This window comes from Lepidothrix coronata, unplaced genomic scaffold (genome assembly GCF_001604755.1).
Source record: "Lepidothrix coronata isolate B3197 unplaced genomic scaffold, Lepidothrix_coronata-1.0 Scaffold237, whole genome shotgun sequence".
Lineage (NCBI taxonomy): Eukaryota > Metazoa > Chordata > Aves > Passeriformes > Pipridae > Lepidothrix > Lepidothrix coronata.
In genome coordinates, this window is record NW_016690417.1 from 915251 (window position 1) to 937910 (window position 22660).

Consider the following 22660-nt stretch of genomic DNA (forward strand, 5'->3'; position numbering starts at 1 on the left):
TGCTCCGAGCGCAGTCTCCTTTAGTCGCCTAAAGGATCTCTTGCTCTTTGAACGCTGGTGCTTCCCCAAGGGAAAAAACCAGCCTGGGCAATTCAGACAGAGCCTCCAGCTGCTCTAAACTGGGGTTCAAGGGCACTGTGGGGCTCAGCCCCAAAAGCAGCAGGGTAAGGGAAGTGTGAGGCTGGTGGCCCACAGACATGTCCATGGCTCAGTGTCACTGCCAGACAGCTCTGACACTCCTGGGCTTCCCTGCCTGAGTGGCACAGAGGGGTTCCAGGGACAGGAGAAGTCGGGAAGAACAATGGGAGAGGCCCGAGGGAGCCTTGGCACTGACAGGGACTGGCATTGCTGGCTCCCGTGTGGGGAAATGTCCTTGTCTCCAAAGGACAAGAGCACGCACCGCCTCATTTTGGAGTCGGTCCTGGGTGTGACAAGGGCTACCGCGCTGTTGGGGAGCAAGCAGGGAAGGGTAGGTGATGGAAATTATCCCTGGAGCATTTCTCCATCTGAGCACCGGCCAGGGATGCTCAGTGGCAGCGGATTGACCTCCCCCCATCTGCTGGTGAACATGGCCAGAGCTGGACAGCAGGGCAGATACCTGCAAAGGGAGCCACACTGGCACTGCCTGCTTGGCTGGAGCCAAGGCTCCAGCACATGTTCCTCAGCAGAGCAAAGTCCCCATCCCAAGCTCCACTGGGGGCATTTGGGCCCCACTATCTGTCCCAGTTGGAGCTGTGCACAACACCTCCTGGGAGAGACAGCATGGGCCACGGGCAGCTCCCAGGGACGAGGCACTACAGCCTGCTGGGCACCCAGTAATGCCCAGCTGGAGTTTCTGGGGTGTGGGGTGGGGGACAGAGGGCCCCATGCTAATCCACAGCTCTGCATTCACTGATTTTGGTGAAGGAATGGAAAACGCACCTGGTGGAGATTTGCTCTAAAAACGGTTTGTCCTACCTGCAGGTTTTTCCTCCACACATTAACGGCCGCAAACGCCAGCTGCATCTGCTTCCTCCGCGCGTCCTTATGCCTTTTGTAAGCTATTTCTATGAATATTAAAAATATCCCGGCAACAATACCTCCAGCCACCAGCATAAACACACCTGAAATAAGCAGGAAAGTTACAGGGGGCAATAGAAATTGCAACATGACACTTCATTTCTTCTGTATCATGCCCAGCAACAGGAGCATTTGCCAACCCAGGGTCCCCCCACCATCCCCCCTAGTCCTGGAGGGCCTGGGGAGGGGAACACAGCAGGTGCTGCAGGGTGGGCACTGCAGTGGTGGGCAGAGAGGTGGTGGGGTGCTGGATGTCTATGCAAGCTCTGGTTGGGCAGGGCACTGTGCTGCACCAGTGCTGCGTGCTGGCTGCTGCACCAAGCCCCTGGGCAGACCCCCACATGGGACTGTGGGGTCACTTGCACCATAACCCGGCTCTGGTACTTCAGTTTGTCTTATTGAGAAATACAGCCATGCACAGAGTGCTGTCCTCAGACATCTGCAACCCTCGGGGCTTTGGAGTGGTGTCTTGGGGAGACAGAGCAAAATGCCCCCTCTGCCCTGGCTGGTGGTGCTGGCGAGGACGGGGTCCCATCGGACACCCCTCATCCCTCATCACTGCACTGGCTGGGTGTAGGACCCGCAGCACCACATTGCTGCAAAGGAGACCCTGTCTGGGGGTTCTCACAGCCTTTGCAAAGGGGGACCAAGATAAAAACCCCTCTGTATCCATTATCCTCATCCTGCCCCTGCCCAGGGCTCTCAGGGCTGGGGGGCTATCTCTCGCCTCCAGCCCCCTCTTGTAGCAGGGTCCCCTCTTGCCCTTCCCAAGGCACTGCTCCCCTCTCTCTGCCTTGGGATAGCTCTGATTCCACAGTGACAGCCACAGTTTGGCCAGAGCAGAGGGAGGGGAGCAGTGCTCACAGCAGGGCAGCCCCGCCGGTGAGAAGGGCACCCAGGGAATGTGGGGTAAGCTTTGTGGAACCTTTTCAAACACGGTGGAGTTGGAGCCCACCACAGCAGCCTCCCAGCAGTAGGGAAGCACAGACCCAGACGAAGCAGAGATCTGGCCCAAGAGGAAGCCCTGGAGAGGAAAGTGTCTTGAGTGAAAGCAGGCTACCCAGCGAGGGGGAAGAAAGAGGTTTGCAGAACAAACCTGCCATATTCTCAAAGGTGAGTGTTGCTGGGGCATTGCTACGGGAATCACACTCTTGATACCTCACCCAAGTCTTGTCCAAGTCCTCCATGAAGCCGTTCTCGTGGGACCTGGAAGCACAAGGAGACAGGACAGAGTAGTCACTGGGAACCAGCAACAGGCAGCTGGGGCACACGTTGTGCTTTTGTGCCCCCTGAATTAGGAATCTGCACTTGCCTGCAGCCCACAAACAATAGAGACCAAGGATGTGCTGGCTGCGTGTGAGCACACACGTGTGATCTTTACACGGAGAGTGTGTGTATGGCCTGTCTGCAGGGGTTGCCAGTACTGCATGTGCTCACACCCCCCTGCACACAACTGGTGCACAGGGCAGTGGGTGCGAGCAGGACCCACAGTTTCCTAGTGCCAGTGCCCCTGGGGCAGCTGCGGGGCAGCCAGCTCTTGCTAAAAGAGCCACATGTAAGCCACATGTAAGGTGTGTTCCCATGGAAAGGATGGAGCTGGTAGGTGTAGGCAGTGCTCAGAGAGCATTTAGGGAGAGGCTGAAGGGAGTGGACATGAACCATGTCTCCCAGTTCCCTTCTGCATGTTCCCCCCACCTGCCAGGGCCACCTGGGAGCTCAGGTAACACTGACCCCAATCCTTTCTGGGGATGCCTAGCACCCTCTAGGTCAGGGCACTGCTGCCTGGCAGCTCCCCGAGGTGCACGGTGAGGACTGGGACTCCCCAGCAGCTTGGTGTCACAGCTTGGTAGGAAACAAACTAAACTGTGTCCCCACAGTGCCTGTTTCTGCCTGAATAGCTTGTGGGGATGAAGATGGGGCACAGAGCACACATCTCACCACAGGCCCCCTGCACTTTCCTCCCTGTTGTTCCTGGCACATCCCCACTACCTTCCTGGGCCACCTCTAGCCTTGGGCTTCCCTATCCTCTCCCAGGAGGGCACTGAGGACCCCTGTGGCCTCTTCAGGCTTCTCACATTGTTTACCCAAATCCCATCTGCCACCCATCCCCATGCTAAGATCACCCCACAGATGGGGTCCCATGGCTCCCTATATTGCCCTGTGTCTTGGTCCTGCCTGTGTCTTCCACATCCTGCCCATTCTCTTTCTCAGGTCTTTCATCTCTACATGTTGGGCAGGACTGTGGTGGCTCCTGATCCTGTCTCTCCTAAAAAGAATCTCACATGTCTGTCTCTCTCCACCTGCTGCTTCCCAGCTGCCTGTTCCTCCATTGCCACATTCCTCTGTCTCACACAAGTGTAGCATTTCCAAAGTAACACAAGGCAATCCCTTTTTACCCATAATACCAGGTTGACTTGTGACACCCCACACTGCAGGCTGGTGTAAAAGCCCTAGTTGGACTCAGCAGGGGTCCTGACATATCCCCGCCTAACAGGAATAGTCAGAGTTGAAAGAAAAACCCCTGGCAGACCAAGCCAGGGCAGTGCCATGCTGTCAGGCTGGCTGAGCCCACAAGGAGAAGTGGGGAGATGGCAGCACCCACACCCTGCTCACCGGGACCTGGTGCCGGGTGGCCCCAGCTTTCTCTGCCAGCTTTCCCTACATTCCTGGACAAGCCTGGCTCCTGATCCCTGCCCTGCTCTGCTCTGCCCTCCCACCACGTCCCTGCTGCTTCCCCAGCCCTGCAAGCTGGAGCTGAGACTGTGGGTGCCCATTCTGGTCTTTCCATGTCCCCTTTGTCAGGAGGGACATGGCAGCCCCCAGCACTCCCGTCCCTGCAGAGGATGGGGGAGCAGTGCCTGACATGAGGCGACTTGTGTGCAAGCACATGCAGCATTTGGGGCAAGCCCCACACCACGAGCTGTGTACAGACTTGAGGATGGCCAGGGAGACGTTCTGCTTCCACGGGCTGTCCTTGCGCATCCCAATCCCGAAGCCAGAGCGGAAGAAAAGCTCCCCCGTCGTCACCAGGTCACACTTCTGGGAGGCTTCAAACTCCAGCACGGCCGAGTCCCAGATGAAGGCGTGGAGCTTGCTGGATGGTGAGAGAGGACAGACAGGTGAGGGGGACAGCCCAGTTGTCTGCAGCCACTCTGGGAGCAGCGAGGGTGCTCCCAGCCCTAATTTAAGCACTGAAGCCACCCAGACTTGCACAGAAGGAAGAGCAGAGACCAGAAGGGCCAGGGCTCCCACTGTGCTGCTCCCCACATAGACCTTGTGCTCTCCACCCAGGGACCTGAAACGCACTAAATCTGGGAAGATCCCACTCAGCACCAACTGGGAGGTCCCATCAAGACACGCTGTGACTGCAGCTCCCTTGGCCCTGCTTGCTCCACCCAACTGCAGCTCCCTGAAATGCCTCCCAGCACGGCCAGACAAGGTGCTGGCCCCACTCACTTGTCCCTCACTGCCTGGATGGCTTCGGCAGCGCTCTCATAGTTGTGCTTCTCCATGTGCCGGTACATGGTGCTCAGCTCCACCTGCCGTCGGAAGTAGATGTCCACGGAGCTCTGCTTCACCGTGGCGTAGATGAACTTATCAGAGGGGTTGCGCAGCTGAAAGGCAAGGACAGACCCTGAGATCAGCTCAGCTGGGTAGGTCACGGTGCTGCTAACACCGAAGTTGTGGGTTTGATTCCCATATGGGTCATTCACTGAAAAGGTGGACTCGATGATCCTTGTGGGTCCCTCCCAACTCAGAATATTCTGTGATTCTGTGACAGAGCTCCTGTTTTTTCTGTCCTTCATCAGCAAAACTGACTCACCCCAAGGCCATGTTTCCTAATTTCCCACCTCCTTCAGAGACCTGTTTCCTAGAGAAGACCTTGATCTCCTCAGAGGATGCCACAGGGCAGTGGATGCTCTGGGACCGTGGTGGGGGAGCAGGGGACAATGTGGGACAGGAACACTGTGGCACTGAGGGTGCAGGAGGCTGTGGGTGCCATGGGGCTGGCAGTGCTGTGGGCAGAGGATGCAGCAGGGTGTAGGACACTGTGGGTCGGTGCTGCTGCAGGGCACATTCCTGCGTGCTGGGGCTGATAAGCTGTGGCTGTGTCCTTGCCAGAGCAGGAAATGGATTTGAGGCATGTGGAGAGTATTGACTGCACCGCAGGGACAATTTCATTAGTTATAAGTCATCCATAATTAATTGTTTCCTCGTTTGTTAGTGGAGGCTCTCCAGGAACTGGCAGGCAGTTTGACTGCATAGGGGCTATTCTGGACAAGCTTTTTCCTGCTGATCCCTCCCCATGTCTGTCCATTCCCACCCAGTGCAGGGGCTCAGACCCACCAGGATCAGCCCATGTAGAGCTTGGTTTTGCCCCCCCGGCACAGATCCCAGCCATGGTAAATCGGGGCTCTGGGAACTACAAGCCACATTATAGGCCCAGAAGTGGGCAGGGAAGGGGAAAGCAAGTGAAGGATATTACCCGGGGGTCATTGATGCCTGTGATTCTCTCCTCAGGTCGGTCTAACACCAGGAAGGCTGCCAGGTTGGCAGTGTATGAAGCCACAATGATCATAGCAAAGCCAGCCCACACCATGCCAAGAATACGGGCAGAGAAACTCCGGGGAGCACCTGGGGGGAGAGATGAGAGATCAGACTGGTATGACAAGAGTTTGGCTTGGTCATCAAAGACACATCAGTCTGTGTGAGACCAACGGCAGCTGCAGACATGCACCATCTATCTGCTCTGCCAACAGCTGTGCAAGGAGCTCCTGCATTGCCCAAACCAAGAGAAACCCAGCTCCTTCCAGGGCATGCTGTGTCCCATCCTTAGTGGGTGGGTAACTCTGGGCAGGCTACACAGCAAAGACAGACCTGTTTTCCCCACTGATGCTGGGGGTGGAAGGATGGCCCTCACAAGTGCCACAAGTGTGTCACACTCAGCATTACCAATCTTCTACCAGTCTGCTCCAGGGAATGATGTCCCCAAAGGGCATCAGCCTCATCAGTGAGAGGCTTCTCCTCCAGCCTTCTCAGCTCAGGGACAGGGCTACAGGGCAGAGCAGTCCCACTGTGTGCTGTGACTCACCTTCTCCGATGCCAGAGTTCAGCAGGACCCCCCAGGAGAACCACATGGCTGAGGAGAGGGTCAGGGCATCTTCCTCCTCCTCCTCACTGTTTACTTTGAACCGGCCAAACGGGCTGGAAAACAAGAAAAAGAACTTCTCTCATTTCCCTTAGCCTGGTTTCTGGGGCTCTCCACTGTGCCCTCCTAAGTGTCCTGATGCAGGCCTGTATCATTCAATCCTACAGACTGTGCCTGTGTCCCAAACAGCTTTTCCTCATCATGTCCTACTGACTTGCACATCCCCAGTGCTGATAGGCAATCTGTACATCTCACTCCGGTACCAGTCCCATCACACTTCTCTCCAGATCAGAAAGATGATCTGATCCTGACCAGCTTGAGCCTCTCCCACTGCAACACGGAGGGTTCACTGCAGATCAGCCACCAAAGTGTCTGGGCACAGGGCTGCGGTGGGAACAGGTTCTCTGCCCTTCAGAGAAGCTGTCATAGGGCCAAGGAAGGGCCAGAGGAAACTATCTCAGAGGAAACTCAGGCAGCCAGCAGGGACAGGAACCTCAGCCCAGGGCTGGTGAGGCAGAGAAGGTGGGGTTAGTTCATGTGAGAGTCCCCCAAAGGGCTTCAGGGCTGTGCCTGAGCAAGACACTGCAGGGACCCAGGAGATGGTTCCCAGGAGCACCTCCCTGTCCCCTCCAGCTCTTGGGTGGCCCGAAGTGCACTCACCTGAATCGGTCTAAGAGGTACAACATCACTGCCACCACGTGCACGGACAGCCCCACCAGCAGCCAGAGGGTGCTCTGGAAGGGCTGCATGAATGAGTCCAAGGTGCTGCGGGGGATTTCCTGGCACACAGAGAGAGGTGAACAGTGCTGGCACCCACCACACCCACACCCTGCCCGTCTGGCTGGACCCACAGGGACCCCTGCCCTGCTCTGAGCTCCTCCTGCTCAGCTACACAGGAGGGGTCAGAGTGGCAGAGACAAGACCCAGCACTAAATCCAGTCTGGAGGTTGGGATTTGCAGGGGCAGTGCAGGGGGAACCAGGCATGGTGTGGGCATGGCACTTCTCTGCAGTGTGGGGAGCAGGGGACACCTCCCCTGTTCTACAGAACATCCCACCCCAGCCCATACCTTCTTCACAAGGATGGTGAGTCCCTGGTACTTGAAGGGCTTGGAGAACTCGATGTACTGAGCCCGCTCGTTGTTGATGGTGAGGGGAGCCACAATCATGTCTGCTTGGCCGCTCAGCAGCTCCCCCATCATCCCGTTCCACTCCTTCTTGTTGCTGTTGTTCACCTGCCAGAGAGCCCACACAGGATCAGACTCCTGCCCTGACACACTTCCCCCACTAGCCAGGATCCCCACACGTGCCAGGCATCCTGCACTGCCCTCCCACCCCACCCCTGCTCCAGAGAAGGGCCTGGGGGTATTTCAACACATGATAAAGGCAAAGAGACATCACAGGCTGCCCAAACTCACCCGCTCTTGGGTACCAAATTTACCATCAGCCACCAGGTGAACCTCATAGGTGAAGTTCATGACCCCTGCCAGCCGGATGAGCAGGTCGATGCAGAAGCCGTAGCAGCACAGAGCCACTGTGGGACGGCCTGAGGAGAGGAGACAATGGGGGGAGGAATGGAGGCAGCCCTTTGCCAGGAACCCCGTACAGGATCCATGCCTGTCCCACTGACAACAGCCACCTCACGGCTCTGGTTCCGTATGGGGTGTAACCACCTTATGCATCAGGGCCATCTGTCTGATCACCCTCTCACTGCCTCCATCCCCTCTGGTGCTGGCAAGCTGGGGACAAAGGGGTCTCATTCCTTCTCTACGTCCCAGTGAGGTGGGCTGAGACTTGGTGCTACCCACCCACTGAGGGCACGGTGCATGTGCTGGACCTACCAGGTTGAACACAGCCCAGGACACAGCCCAGGGCTGGGGGAATGGTGTGCACAGGAAAGCATGACGGGCCAAGGGGATGCCCTTTAGGTGGATTTGGGCAAGCCTGGCATTGCTGAGCAGCTCACCCTCCCCCCAGGTGCTCACTCCTCACCCTGACATGGGCTTTCCATAACAGTTTGAAACTGGTGTTGTTCATATCAGTGCAGGAAGAGCTAATGTGCCTTGAGAGTCTCACTTCTGCTGGAGATCAAGGCAAAGAGAATTAGAGCATGTCAGGAGACAGAACCTTGGGGTGCAACCCCCAAAACAGCCCTGGAGCCCATCCAGAAAAGAGGCAGTGGGAAAGTAATCTGTTGGGTTCAAAAACCTGAATTCCAGTGCCCAATTCCTGCACAGCACTACTGTGGGGCTGAGCTGATGGGGGTCATTTGGGGGCTGACTGTGCTGTCATCTTTCTGTTCCTCATCCTCTAGGCTTCCTGTGTGACTGAGGACCCTCCCTGAGACCTCTTCTTGGAGTGGCATTCTTCATCAGCCTGGTGGGCTGGGGGAGTCACCCCCACACTGAGTTACCTGGGATGGTCTCGTTGGGTCCAGTGCAGAAGACCTTTTTCACAGGATCTCCATTGATGGTGAATTCCTCCCTGCATGTCCCATCTGCTTGCGTAGGCTTCACATACACAAAGGGCTCTTGGTGGATCGTCACGATCTGCGAGGCCAAGCACAAACACCCTCTTGTCTCTGTCCCCCTCCAGAGCTGCATTTCCCTGGTGAGGAGCTGGGCTGCCCTCTCCACACCAGCATGGCTAAAATGCCCGGGTGCCCTTCCCAGCTGCTATCTCAGCACACAAGACTGCTCAGCCCAGCAGTAAGACCTGGCTTTGGCACGGGGAATCACAGAATCATAGAATCATTTAGCTGGAAAAGACCTTTAAAATCATGAATTCCAGCTGTTAACCCAGCACTGTCAAGGCCACCTCTAAGAACATTTGCTTTCCCTGATCCCAAGATGAGGAACAGCTGTATCAGCACCCTCCTTCACGTGGCACTTTCACATGAGCCTCAAAACCCCTCTCCCTAACAGGAGGCTGATGGGGGGCACCACACAGCCAGGATTAGTGCCCAGAAAGGTCCTCTAGACACTGTCATGCTGCCCCAAGCTAATGCAGATATTTCAGTCCTACCGTAGACCTTTTCAGTTGTGCAACATCCCAAAGCACCAACACCACCTCTGCAGGGACAAGGGCTCACTACCAGCAGGAGTGTGTCCCTTGCCCGGACAGCAGGACAAATGAATGGCCACAGTGGTAAGACCGGCCTGCCCAGGATCCAGTCACTGAAGTGGCTGCTGGGTGTTACCTCAGGGAAGAGCATGAGAAGCAAAGCAAGACTGGAGAGACCTTCTTCCAGTGTCACCTCCAGCTTCTGGAGTTTGATTCCGGCTGAAAGCTGTGCTCTGAACACCCTCCAGTACCTTCTGTATTGTTCTGCTACATCCTCTCTGAGGTGCCCCAGGTTTGCAAATGCTGCTGAGAGCTGCAGAGGCAGCAGTGGAGGTAGAGGCAGATAAAGTCATGGCCTGGCATGCAGAGAGCTGAGGAGACTTGCCACCCCCTAATGCCATTTGCTGTTACCTTCAACTTGGTCGACATCTGATAGCCTTGAGGTTTCTCAGTTTCTCCCCCGGGCCAGATAATCTTCCTGTCATTGGTCAAGACCTGTGAGCGATCCCAGAGGAAGCAGAGGGACATAAGGCCATAGGTAAACACCCCAGTACACACACTCCTTCTCCCCAGGCCAGGCCTGTACATACATTGCTGCCATTGTAAATCCCAACTTGGACTAGTTTCCGGTTCTGCAGGTTCATGATGCTGTAGTTGGCAAACTTCCTGTCCCCGTCCTCGTTGAACTCCACACGGCCAGTGACACCCTCCGAGTACTTGGAGGACATCAACACCCTAGAGAGGGAAACACAGTGGGCACAACCTAGAAAACCTGCTGTGGCCATTGGGACCCCTAAGAAGGCATCAGAAGGGCAAATCTTTCTCTCAGTTACCTGCCATATGCACACTATCCTACAGAAATCCAGTCAAGGCTACCTATGGTCTGTTCATAGACCAGCAGTCATCCCTTCCTGGTGGATGGAACCATTTTCCCAAAGTTCACTATCATATCTGCTGTCACTGTCCCTTGTTTTCCAGTAGATCATTCCCATTTCCTTAAGGAATGATGTGTCCCACAACACCCAAGGACACCTTCCTCTTGGCTTCCCTTGGGAGCTGCGTCCATGTCACAATTCCTGGTGCTTCTGATTGGCACCAGCTCATCACAGCCTACATAGAGCCCCAGGAATACACCACCAAGAGGAGACCAGCCCCCAAACCCTGGAAAGATGATAGTGAAGACACAGAACAATTGCCTGAGCCACTTGTGGAGAACACCTTTGACTCGCTCATGCCAAAAACTGTGTTCCTGCAGAGGATGCCAGAAATATTTCTAAAACAAACTTCAGGCTTTGCAGGTTCCATGCTCAGCAGAACCCAGGTCTGCAGGGAATTGCTGCTGTACCACAGTCCAGCCTGCAGAAGAGGCCCTTGTGGCTCCAGCATCCACACCGATGTGCACAAAAACTGGGTTCTGGGAAGCACATGCAGCATCTGTCGATCCTTCTGCCCATGGCAGCAAGACCCAACACACACATGCTCTCATCTGCCTGTCCCATGCAGGGAGATCTCTTGCCACCAAGATCTGCTTGCAGCACACTGACCCATGCCACAGCCCTTGGAATGTTCAGCAGGAAATGTGTCCGCAGCACCGAGCTTCAATTTGACAGAAACATCCCCCTACCCTGATTTGGCAGAAAACCCCCTCTCTCCCACTTCCACTCATGGAATTAAGATCCAGACTGGAGGACACCATGGCCCCCAGATCTTTTCTTCCTAGAGTCATTTCCTGCCCTTACATCCCAGCTGCCCAAGCATTGCCCAGGGCAACATGGTTTGGCATGGAGCAACTTGGTGCCAGGCACCAGATGATGCCTAAACTGGGTGCCATTTCCTGAGCCTGTGTCTGGGATGGTTTTCTAGGAGAGTCTTCACATCCAAATCATGCAGGAGAGTCCAGTCAGCCCTGTGCCACATGCCCCAAAGCTTTAGTGACAGATACTCCGAGCAAAGCTGCCATGTCCTCCTGCACCTTTTCCACATACTCCCACCTTTTCCAGCTCTCCCCCAGCAGGTCCTCTGCTCCCTCCAGCAGGACCCTTTACCAAATACCTCTTGAAAAGGGGTCCCGTCTTCCAGATGTTGGTGTTGCCCACGCAGCCCCGTGGTGGGTCTGTGATGTTCTCCTTCTCAAACAAGTCGTGCACGGCCTGTGCCACCACGGCAACAGCGTCACTGATGTGGGCGGACTCGTTCTTCCCATTGATGAGCTGCAAGCCGATCACTCCTGCCCGAGAGGAGGGGAGGAGGAAGGTCAGCACTCCTGGGCTCGCTGGCTGCTCCAGCTTTGCTCCCACAAACAGGGTTTGGGGACAAGCAAGCACCTGGTTATGGGCTGGGGACCCTTGGGTGCAGTGGGGAGTTGCCTGAGATTCAGGCAGGGGCACCGTCCTGCCCACCAGAAGGGGACGGGGACAGCTACATGGGCCACTGACTGCCCGTGCTCCATCCCCAGCGCCCTGCCCAACCCTTCCCCCAGGAGACTGTCAGCTTGCAAAGCCCCAGTGATGTGGATTTGGGGTATAGCAGTGTGAACAAGGCTGCTGGACTGCCGACTCCCCATGCAGGCAGGGGGTATGGGAAGCGACATGTGGGACCCTCCACTTGCTTGGGACCACCACGGCACTGTGTTCCCCCAGCCCAGGGGGTCCCCGGGGGGCAGGGGCCCCTCATGCTGGCTCTGTGCAGGGTCTCCAAGCACTGGTGGCAGCAGGGTGGGTGCCTTGGGGGTGCCTCGGGGATGCCTCGGGGGTGCCTCAGGGGTGCCTACCATCAGGGGCGTAACGCAGGGCACTGCCCGAGATCTCCCGCTCCCCCACCAGCCACACATAGCCCGAGCCCGTCATGTTGAGCATGGCTGCTGCTCTGTACACCGTGGCTGCATCGTCCTCACTGCAACGAGAGCAGTCACAGAATCACAGAATGTGTTGAGTTGGAAGGGACCCACAAGGATCAGCGAGTCCAACCCTCAGCCCTGCACAGGTCCAACCCCAGAGTCACACCCAGTGCCCCAGAGGATCATCCAAACCCTCCTGGAGCTCTGGCAGCCTTGGGGCTGTGCCCACTGCCCTGGGGAGCCTGGTCAGTGCCCAACCACCCTCTGGGGGAAGAACCTTTGCCTGAGATCCAACCTGACCCTACCCTGACACAACTCCAGGCCATTCCCTGGGTGCTGTCCCTGGTCCCCCCAGAGCAGAGCTCAGGGCCAACCCCTCCTCTGCCCCTCCCCAGGAAGCTGGAACTGCCATGAGCTCTCCCCTCAGTCTCCTCCAGCTGAACACCCCAAGTGTCCTCCCCCGGCTTCAAATCAAGGCCCTTCGCCGTCCTTGTTGCCTCCTTTGGACACTCTCTAAGAGCTTAATGAAGGGAAGGGCAATGTGGCTCCAGGTGCTGGATGGCCCCTTTTGTCCTGTGTCAGGTCCCAAGGCGGTGGCAGTGCCAGGGAAGACACAAGTCCAGGTAGCCCTTCTCTGACAACTGTTTCTGCTGGGTAACAGCTCATTTCTTGAGCAATGGGAACCTTTCTCCCAGCTTCACCTGATCCCACAGGGCACAGCACTGCTGAGCATCTGCACATCTGGCCCAGTCCTTATGCTGCAGGCATGGACAATGAGACTCCCCTCCTACACAGCTGGACCAGGATACACCGTCACTGACTGCAGCTGGTTCTGCAGCTGCTGACACTGTGCAGGAGAGACATCCCAGCCTCGCTGGTGACTGCCAGCTCCCAGGCCAGCAGCATGTCCAGCACAGCACCCACCCCTTGCCCAGGACATCCCTGTGTGGGGCTGTGCTGCTCTCAGCTGGGGGACAGGTAATTTTCTTCCCAGAGGCTGGTGTGGGGCTGTGTTTGGGTTTGTGCTGAACCAGGTTGATCATACAGGGATGTTTTTGTTATTGCTGAGCGGGGCTCACGCACGGGGCCAAGGCTTTTCTGCTTTCCTGCTGCCACACGGGCCAGGAAGTTGGGAGTGCTGGGAGGAGACACAGCTGGGACAGGTGACCCCAGCTGATCCAAGGGATATTCCAGACCATATGATATCATGCTCAGTATATAAAGCTGAGGGGAAGAAGGAACACTGGGGGATATTTGGAGTGATGGTGTTTGTCTTCCCAAGTCACCATTCCATGGGATGGGGCCCTGCTCTCCTGGAGGTGCTGAACACCTGCTGCCCGTGGAAACAGTGAACTAATTCCTTGTTTTTCTTTGCTTATGTGAGCAGCTTTTGTTTTCCCCTTTCCCTATTAAACTGTCTTTGTCTCAACCCACGAGTTCTCCATCTTTTACCCTTCTGATTCTGTCCCTGATATCGTTGTTGGGGGAGTGGGGGAGTGGCTGTGAGGGGCTTGGCTGCTGGCAGGGGTTAAACCACAATGAGGTTTTCTCTCGTGCTCCTTGGAAGGATGACAAACCTCAAATCTGCTTTGACTTCAGTTCTGGGCAGTGTTGCAAAGGGGAGAGGAGAAAAGCAGAGCAGGGAGGGGAAGGAATGGCACTGCCTTACCTGGCAGAGAGGATGATGACTCGAGCCTCCAGCTCCTTCGCCTCCAGCAGCAGCGATGTCACATTTTTGGTTCCAGGGTCAAACTGAAGCACTTTCTCAGCCTGTGATTAGTGTGAGCAAAGCTGGTTAGTGTGGGAGCCCCAGGACTGGTGGTGAGAGCCATGCTATCTAGAAAAGGTCAAGAGAATTCATTAAACTGCACAAAAATCTGCTAAATAAGATTGGTTATAGTTATTTTTTTTCTTTTTTCTCTCCTTTCTTTCTTTTCTTTCTTTCCTTCCTTCCTTTCTCTTTTAAGGTTTTGGCCTTTCAGTTGTTTTATTTTTTTTATTTTTATTTTTTTTGCACTGTGCATGCAAACTGAAGTCAATCAAGACCCAAAAAGAGGCGTGCATTGTACAGGAAAGAGAAAAAGGCTTTGAAATGCAATTGAAAACTCAAACGAGTGTTGTTTTTCAAAAACATGGGAAATGAGAAAAACATATTGCACAAGGTTAACCTTTGGGAGTCAAAGTGAGCAACTTACACCAAGGAACCGTTTCCTTTGGGGAGGAAAGGGGGTTGGTTCAACTTTCCAAAAAAAAAAAACTTGCAAGTTAATTACTGGTTCACATGCATGTTTCAAAAAGAAATCCTTCCAGGGTCAGCTGGCTAAGTTTCCATTCTCAAGTCCAAACCAAACTATCTCAACATAAAAACGTGCTACCAAGAAACATAGTCATGGATTTTTTTTTCTTTCTTTTATTTTCTTTTTTTTTTCTCTTTCACTTTTTTTTTTCTTTTTTTATTTTTTATTTTTTATTTTTTTATTTTTCTGGTGGCTGTGGCTACTTTTCATTTGCTAGTTAGGTTGGTGGGCGGCGTGCATTTCCATGCATATATACCTTGGGTCCTCGCTTGTTGTCATAGGAAAGTTGGTCGAGGTTTTCATAGTTCCTTTTTTTACTCTGATGAATAATGTGCACAGAGAAAATATGTAGACACAGAAGAATATTATAAACAGTTGAAAATGACGTGTAGTAAAGCAATCCAACATCCACCTCCTCCTCCACTGTTTGCTAAAGGGTCTCTATAACGCTGGAGCTCGCAAAAACCACTATCAGGAGAGAGAGTGCCTCAGCTCTCACGGGAGGTCACGGTGCAAGGCCATATCTCACAGAGCAAGCCTCAGTGCCACAGCTGGTGCGATGCTGCAGTTGCATTTCCCTTGTGGGACTGGGGAATTCTTCAGCAAGAAATTTTTTATCTTAAGCTCAGAAACAATCTATGCATCTCTAAGGGCCTAAGTGGTGGGGTTTCCATGGAATTACTGTGGAAGTAAAGGACAAAATGTTGTGTACGGAAAGTGCTGGATAAAGGCAAACTGTTACAGTTAAGAGTATTAGCAATACTAGAGTCACTATGAGCATTACAATCCTGTTCACCCTCAGAGAGTTCACAGCAAATGAGGTGTCTCAGCTGAACTTCTCACCCCCTGAAAGGAGGGAGCAGCTTTTTGGAGCTCTGTTGACATCCAAAAGAGAAAGATAACGTTCTCTACATCCCGTGTTGGCTCAAAGCGTGGCGATATGAAGCAATGGTGATCATGGGATGACATTGCAGCTTTTACCTGGTGCCTGGGGAGGCACCTCATGGCTCTGTGGCACAAGGGTGGCCCTGGGAGGTGCAGCTACCCAAGACCACAGTGCCCATAACCTGGCCCTACAGGTGGCTAGTGGGGCTCACTGCTTGGTGGTCTCCACGCTGCTGACCAGAGCAGCACTGGGGCTCAGGACAGGGGGCTCAGCATGCTCTGACCCTGGAGACGAGAGACCGGACAGAGAACCTGCTCCTCCCCTTGTCTCCTACCTGAGCCACTTCTGCTGCTTGGCCCCAAAGGAGCCCAAGGCATGAAACCTGCTTCTGGAGGTTTCCTCTTCTCCAGGCAGTGTGCTGAAGGCCAAGAGCCTCTGCTCTCAGGAGCCGTGACCCTGCAACAGCGTGCACAGAGCCCCGTGGATCTTCCTGCGAGCAGCCCACCTGGTCAGGCCAACAACAGCAATCTGACAATGCCTTCAGGAGACGGCTTGGCAGGTTGTGGTGGGACAGTGTCTGACCTCTTCTTCTTGACCCCACCCCACCCCTGCTGAGTATTCCTGATCTATGTATATGGGGTATGGGACACAGTTCTATTCTGATCTTCATTTTTCCAGAACTTTGTGGCAATGGCAACTGATCCCTGACAGGAACCAGACCCTTTGCACCCCTGGAATGCAAAGGTTCATGTTCCCAGGTTGTTTCTTAGACAGCCAGGTTTTATCTCTGTGTCTCGCTTTCCAAACTAAGTAGCTTGCCTTTTCCTGAGCACTCGGGCCAATCTTTGGCAGGACATTTTGCAGGTCTGCTTTCTGTGCAGCCATGTGATCTTTGCTTTCTTCTCCTTGGACACAGCCTGGCAGGTTTTCATTGCTCAAAGGAATTGAGTCCTTGCAAGGCAAAGTATCTGAGGAAGCAAAATCTGCTTGGAGCCCAGGTCTGCCTTCACTTTTGATGACATCCACAGCCAGGATTTCTGCAGTGGCTTCTTAGAGACTGCTGAGATTGCAGTGAGACCTGGGGTAACAACTGCCTTCAAGGAGAACAGAGGTGCAGGACAGCATGAATGTTCTCCAGTGATGGGACACTGGTCATTTCTCCTTAGGCACTGTCAATGTAGCCAAAAACTTGGTCATCCCTCTTGCAGCCTCCAGACATGAATAGCCTTGTGTGCCTGGGATATGCACCTCGATCCAGGCTGGTCAGCAGAGTCTTGGGTGCAGCAAAGCTGGCACCTGATCACCTCTCCCTGTCACTATCCCTACAGAACTAGACTAATAATGTGTCTTTTTTCCCCCCATTTTTCCATGTGGTCCTGCAGCCCTTCCCTGCTCTTCAGCTCATGTTTCACACAGGGACCCACAAATTAAAATTTCCACCAGGTTCTCAAGCATTCATTAAAAAAGTTACCACTGTCCTAGAGAAAGAGACCCAGCACACCATGGACCTGCCACCTCTGACTTGGACAAACTCTGATTTCACAGTGTCCAACACTCCCTCCTGATCCTGAGCAGCACTGGTGGCCTGCCCAGATGAACAAGCAGAGTTGTGCTGGGGTGGAGCAGCAGAGTTACTGCTGACAGACCTAAGACAAGGCGAGCACATGGGGTGTGCCAGGACCGGCCAGCATGGCCTGAGTGCTGGGCTTGGAGTGCCTGGTGGAAGTGCAAACCCACACAGTGGTGCCTGAGTGACACCCAGGGACAGTGCAGACTGTGGGGGACACAGCCATGCTCCAATCCAAGAGTTCGAGTGGGCAGGGGAGTCTCTGAGGACAGGACCTCAGGGACTGTGACCCAAGCCTTGCAGAGGTCGAGATCAGGTCTCCTGCCTGCTCCCTCCCCAGGGCCAGGCTGCCCTTGAGGAGGCTGGGCAGGGGCCCAAGGTACCCCTTCATGGCATGAAGAGAGTCAGCACATCAGTGATCAGAAAAGGAATTAGAAGAAGAGATTAAGGAAGATAGGAAAGCCCCAGCAGGCTATCTACCACCTTCAAGACCAGTCAGACCTGTCTGTTTGACCTTTTTTGCAAGGAAAACAGAAACAAGGTGCAGTGGCACACCCCAAAAGGAAGACAAAGTGACCTACCACCACAGAGCAGGTGTCTCAGGCTGGAGAGTAGCCTGGACATGTGCAGCAGCCCAGTGGCTGCCAAGACATGTTATAGATGCAGTGCAAATGTGGGGCAGGTCTGAGCACATCCCCTGCTCCCCATCTTTCAAGCTCCAGATCTAAGATCTTTCCCATGTGATGGATAGGGTGAAGAAATGCACCCTGTGCCTGGGAGCATCACATGGAGCAGGCAAGGAGTGGAGTCATGAGAGGGAGCAGCAAAAGGGAACACAGAGGAACTGTAGGAAAGCAGAAAGTGGAAATCAAAAAATGCAAGGAAAGGAATGAGAGACTGGCAATGGCTCTCCTTGGATGAGTGACATTGTGCTGGGAAGAGGCTTTGGAGTGAAATATATTCCACTGTCACCCAGCAGGAAACTGCCTTGGGAGGCAGGAGGATCCCACCATAGCTGGTGGCACGTCACTGTCTCACGATGATCCAGGATGCAGCAAGGATGAGACTCCTCGGAAATCACCGCCAAAACCAAAAACCTGTTGTTCAGTGTGGCTTGTGCCAGCCTGCAGCCCTGCACCAGTTGTTCACCAGGGAGGTGATGAAGAGCAGTGACAGGCTGCTCTCTCTGATCTCTCAGCTGAGCCACCAACTCCAAGCACAAGAAGTGTCTGTGGCCACATCTCCTCAACAGCTGACTGACTGCCAAAGGTCCAGCAGCTGCTGGTGGGGCTGGAGAAGAGCAGATTGAGGTCCCTGCCTGTGACCCAGGAGGGAACAGCCCTGAATTGGTTCCTGCCCTGATGCTGTTGGAGACTTGGATGGGCTCAGTGTCTGCACACCCAAAGGGGACTCACCCTGCCCCAGGCAAGAGAACGTGCTGGGACTTCACTCTGTAGGGCAGGAGGTGGTTCCTTGTCTTCCAGATTGCAGCCAAACAGCTCCTGTGTTCTCCTTCCCTGCTTGTCTGGAACGTTAGCTTGGTCCTTTCACTCCACGCCGCAGGTCTGTGGTTGTCCTCCTGAATCTCTAGCAGGCTTGGGGACCTCCCTCCCTGCTCCCTGCTGGCCCTGAGTGTAGGTGCAGTGCACCTCCTCCATAAAGCCACAACCGCCCTCTTGTACCAGCAATGGGTGTCAGGAAAGCAGCGTTTGGCATGTGCTTCGATGGAGATGGGAACGGGCGCAGCCTGCGGCCCACGGCTCTACACAGAGGGTGCTGTGCCCCTCGGGGCAGCAACACACCGGCTGCCTGGCCCCTCCTAAGCCTCTAAGGTAAGCCCCGGGAAGCCAATTCAGAAGCTGCTTTTCAGGGTTGGTTTGGCACTGCTAGGTCTGCCTGGCCCCGGGGTGGCTGTAATGGGGCAGGTGCTTCCCTAAGCTGAGCGACTGGTCCTCTCCTTAGGTGGGAATCTTGGGCGAGGCATTTGCAGAGCTCCAGGTTATCCTTCCCTTCATTTTGTAGTCGATTTACATGTAGGAGATTTTGACCATGGCAAAGCAAGTGAAATGAATAAAGTACAAAGTTCTGTCAGGTACTAGTCAGACACTGTTGATGCTTTAAGCATGTTAGCCATGTTACAATGGAAAGAAAAGGTGTTTTACATACAGAAATCTACATACATACAACAGCCCGAGACTTCTAGTTTTGTTGTTGCTTAAACAAAGCTACAAGACAATGTTCAGGAACTGACCTTGGACTCTTTCTCCTCCAAGAGGGTCTCCAGCTTCTTTTGTGCAGCACGACCTTCGTGGTCGTCACTGACTATCAGAATGACGTGGTTCCAGTTGAAGACTCTCATCATCTCAAACCAGACGTTGGCCTGGTGAGAGTATGGAGGGACCGTGCGCAAAAAGGACAGGTGGATGCTCTGCAAGGAAGAACAAGAGCTCAACACAGACTGTGGGCTTGTCAGCCAGGTTTGCAGGGACAGGGCTGGGATCACAAAGCCATTTTGGGAAGACCTCTGGGTTGCACACCTTGAGCAGACCTCTAGTGCTAACCTGCACTCCTTCCTTCTGCTTGAGAAGCAAATCCTGGCTGTGATTTTGTACCTCTCTGTGGTTAATCTAGAGCATGGCAAAGAGGGTTTTTTGCTTTGTGGTCCACAGTAAAGAAAAGTCTATCGAGCCATGAAGGGCCAGCAGTGTTTAGTGCAAATATAGCCTTGCCTCTTGGCTTTTCAAAATTGTTACTGCGCAACGGACATCACAAAGAACTTGAATTCCCTTTAGAGAGGAGCAAGAGGCAGGTACAGGCAGCTATATATTAGTTATTTGTCATGAGAGAAGTTCAGAAAAGCAGTTTTATAACATGGTCTCTGACTGTTTCTAGGTCAGCCTGTTCCACAGGAGGAGGCAGCTCTGGACTCATGTCCCAGTTGACCTCTCTGATTTGGTTAAAGACATCGTTATGGTTGGATGATTGTGCAATAGCAATTCCAGCCTAATTAAGTACAGCACTGTTAGGGGAGCAACTGGACCAAAAACTGTAGCTGACAGAGAGCTCTCAAACAAATGCAGCTTTTCCAAAAGGCCCTACAGTCAAATATTAGACAGTCAAAGTGCTCATGCTCAGCAGGGCCCTTACTTGGCAACCCAGCTACATGCTGGAGGGGGGCAGAATTCTGAACCAGAGAGGACAGAAAGGAAAGCACCATAATATTTCTTTCTTTGAGGCTGAGACCAAACAGGTCTTGTCCAGAACTGCTCACCCAGAGACCAGACCCAGCATGGGTCAGAAATGTCCTGAAGGGGCCAAAGTAAATCACACTGGAAGGGAAAAGGCATCATGTCCCCCATCGACCCATACAGGAGGAACAGACACACCAAATAAAGCCTTTTTCTCACACCCAACATGGTGATAATGTCAAACCAAACCATGAAATCTGTAGAAAATAGTGTCAAACCCCTGCTCCTGCCCTGTCCCAACACACAGGAACGATGGAGGCAGCAGCAAAACCACCAAGCCACTGAGGACAACTGTGGATGTTTAAACAAAGGAGGAAGCAAACCAGGAGAGCCACAACAAGCATCTCAGAGCTAATACAAACATCTCAGAGCTGATACAGACATTCACAGTTTTGGGAAGAGCAGCAGAAATGCAGCTCACCCCACAAGCCCAGCCCTAATCCATTGGATTGGGAAGAAGCCCCAAGAGACAAACGATGGAAGAACAACCACAGTCTCCACACCAACACAGTGTTCAAAATCTGTTTGGAGTCAGCAGAGATGCCCAGGAGTTTCCAGGTCCTGCTCCACAGCTTGGACCAGGGATGCACAAGATGGATCTGAGCATCTCTAATTTCTAACCCCTGACCACTTTTAATTGCTTTAAGAAAATCCAGGGAAAATGAAAATGGGAAAAAAAAGATCAGAAAAGAGCTGGGAAAAAAACCCCAGAAAAACTAATATTAAAAAAAAATCAGCAAAACACAGGCTAAAAAAAAATCAGAATTCTAACAAAATGCATTCAATCCATTTTTGAAATTAAAAAATCTCTGAGATTTCAGTATATTACATCAAATTATTTTCTAGTTTCCCATTAGCTTGTAAAAATGGTGTTTAAACTGATCATGGCTTCCTTAAGTATTGTAAATACATATCACTTGGTTCAGATGAACAATTTATTGCAAGGTTGTTGGGGGCAACTTGGTTTAACAGTTCAGGGAAATTTGCTTTCCGAGGTGGTGTCAAAAGGGCCATGGACTTGCCCTGATGGTATCTCAGCTCCTGGATTACAGAATTGTGGTTTTTAGATAGGAAAATGAAGAATAATTCATGGCAAGTTCTGTGAGGGTGGTGAGGCCCTGGCACGGGGTGCCCAGAGAAGCTGTGGCTGCCCCATCCCTGGAAGTGTCCAAGGCCAGGCTGGACAGGGCTTGGAGCAACCTGGTCTAGTGGAGGGTGCCCCTGCCCATGGCAGGGGTGTGGGATGAGGTGGTCTTTAAGGTCCTACACAACACAAACTATTCTAGGATTCTATGAGGATTCTATGTGGGGTCAGGACTTAAGAACTGCAAATTATTAGTTGTCCTCACTTGGTTGATGTGAGTACACACCAAAGAGGAGCTGTTGCTGTGTGTGAAAGCCGGGGTTCTGTGTGTGCACAAATGTGAGCACATCCATGCAGAGAGCATGTGAGCGCAGGTACCTCTGCAGGGAAAGTGCTTGGGGCTGGAATCCCTGTGCATAGTCTGCACATGGCCATGCTCTGCCTGGGGGAAGAGGCACGTGTGGGTGCCTGCTGATGGAGTTTGTATCTGTAAGGGATGTGCACAGGGCATGGCTGGAGGCCACCACGGGTGTGTGCCCACATCAGGTCCCTGAGTGAAAGGTTTGCTATCCTCTTACTTCTGCCTGCCTAAGGGCTCATCCCAGCTCATGGTCCATGGCTGAGGGAGTTATTTTTCCTACAGAAAATTAAAGAAAAATGAAAGCTTCAGAGGCTTGAGTAGGCAACGTGCTTCAGTTTCACTTCCTATGGAAATGTGTTCAGTCTCCCTTCTAGCAATTCACTCCCAAAATGAGCTGCCTGGGCAGTTTCAAAGAGATTGACAGAGATCTCAACCTATAAAGCACAGGAAAATTTAGTAAAAATCCCCAGCTGGGTATGAAAAAGAAGCGGTGGCCAGTGTCCCCATGGAAGGAGCCTGCCCACTGCCCCACGTGACAGCTGTGGACGTGGGAGGGAGCTGAGACAACTCTGAGACAGCTCAGATGTGTGCAGGAGGGATTTCAGTGGGGACAGGGGTGTGGGCAGCTCAGACTCAAATGCACTGCCTGCCTTTCCCTGCAGAGCACGGAGGAAGGGACGTGGCAGCCTCTGGGGAATGGCCACTGTGGAGTAGGGGGTGTCTGTCCTTCTCCCAGCTGGAATCCTGAGAGCCTATGAAGAGCTCTCCTCCACTGGGATGAGTGGGCTCCATCAGCCCAGCACTGCTCTAGCCTGGTCTGCTCTGGAACATTCCAGGCTGCTTGATTGAGGGCTGTGCTGCCCTGCTGAGGGCTGAGCTACTCTACTGATGGCTGGGCTGCCCATTCCTGGGGCAAACAACTCTGTGTTACACTAAACAGCCTCTCCAGTCATTGCTTACAGGTGAAGGAGTTCTGATCCTGACCTTGGTCAAGGGGAATCGCTTTTTCCCCACTTCCAGTGCAGCTTCCCACTCTGATTAAGAAGGTTTCTGCTGAGCATTGTTGCCAGTGAGACCAGTAACAGAGAAAAGTACCCCTCTCAGTGAGCAGT

At 53.5% G+C, this 22660-nt stretch overlaps 1 protein-coding gene across 17 annotated transcripts in view; it reads right to left on the reverse strand.

Annotated features, from left to right (window-relative positions):
• The window catches only part of GRIN1 (glutamate ionotropic receptor NMDA type subunit 1), a 39351-nt gene that overhangs the window by 9443 nt on the left and 7248 nt on the right, over positions 1-22660 (reverse strand). For 13 of the 17 annotated variants that reach the window (XR_001877947.1, XR_001877946.1, XM_017834668.1 and 10 more), the window contains exons 3-19: positions 19107-19283; positions 14659-14721; positions 13775-13875; positions 12040-12161; positions 11322-11496; positions 9860-10004; positions 9681-9764; positions 8620-8755; positions 7625-7752; positions 7277-7441; positions 6869-6987; positions 6152-6264; positions 5546-5694; positions 4516-4673; positions 3992-4153; positions 2156-2265; positions 958-1103 (exon numbers count right to left, since the gene is read on the reverse strand). Coding sequence is in view for 15 of the 17 variants with exons in the window: in XM_017834668.1 (XP_017690157.1) it covers positions 958-1103; positions 2156-2265; positions 3992-4153; positions 4516-4673; positions 5546-5694; positions 6152-6264; positions 6869-6987; positions 7277-7441; positions 7625-7752; positions 8620-8755; positions 9681-9764; positions 9860-10004; positions 11322-11496; positions 12040-12161; positions 13775-13875; positions 14659-14721; positions 19107-19283 (2253 nt within the window). In the remaining 2 variants the exon portion in view is untranslated. The remainder of the gene's footprint in view (positions 1-957; positions 1104-2155; positions 2266-3991; positions 4154-4515; positions 4674-5545; positions 5695-6151; positions 6265-6868; positions 6988-7276; positions 7442-7624; positions 7753-8619; positions 8756-9680; positions 9765-9859; positions 10005-11321; positions 11497-12039; positions 12162-13774; positions 13876-14658; positions 14722-19106; positions 19284-22660) is intronic. The other 4 variants (XM_017834683.1, XM_017834682.1, XM_017834675.1 and 1 more) reach the window with 1 other exon arrangement.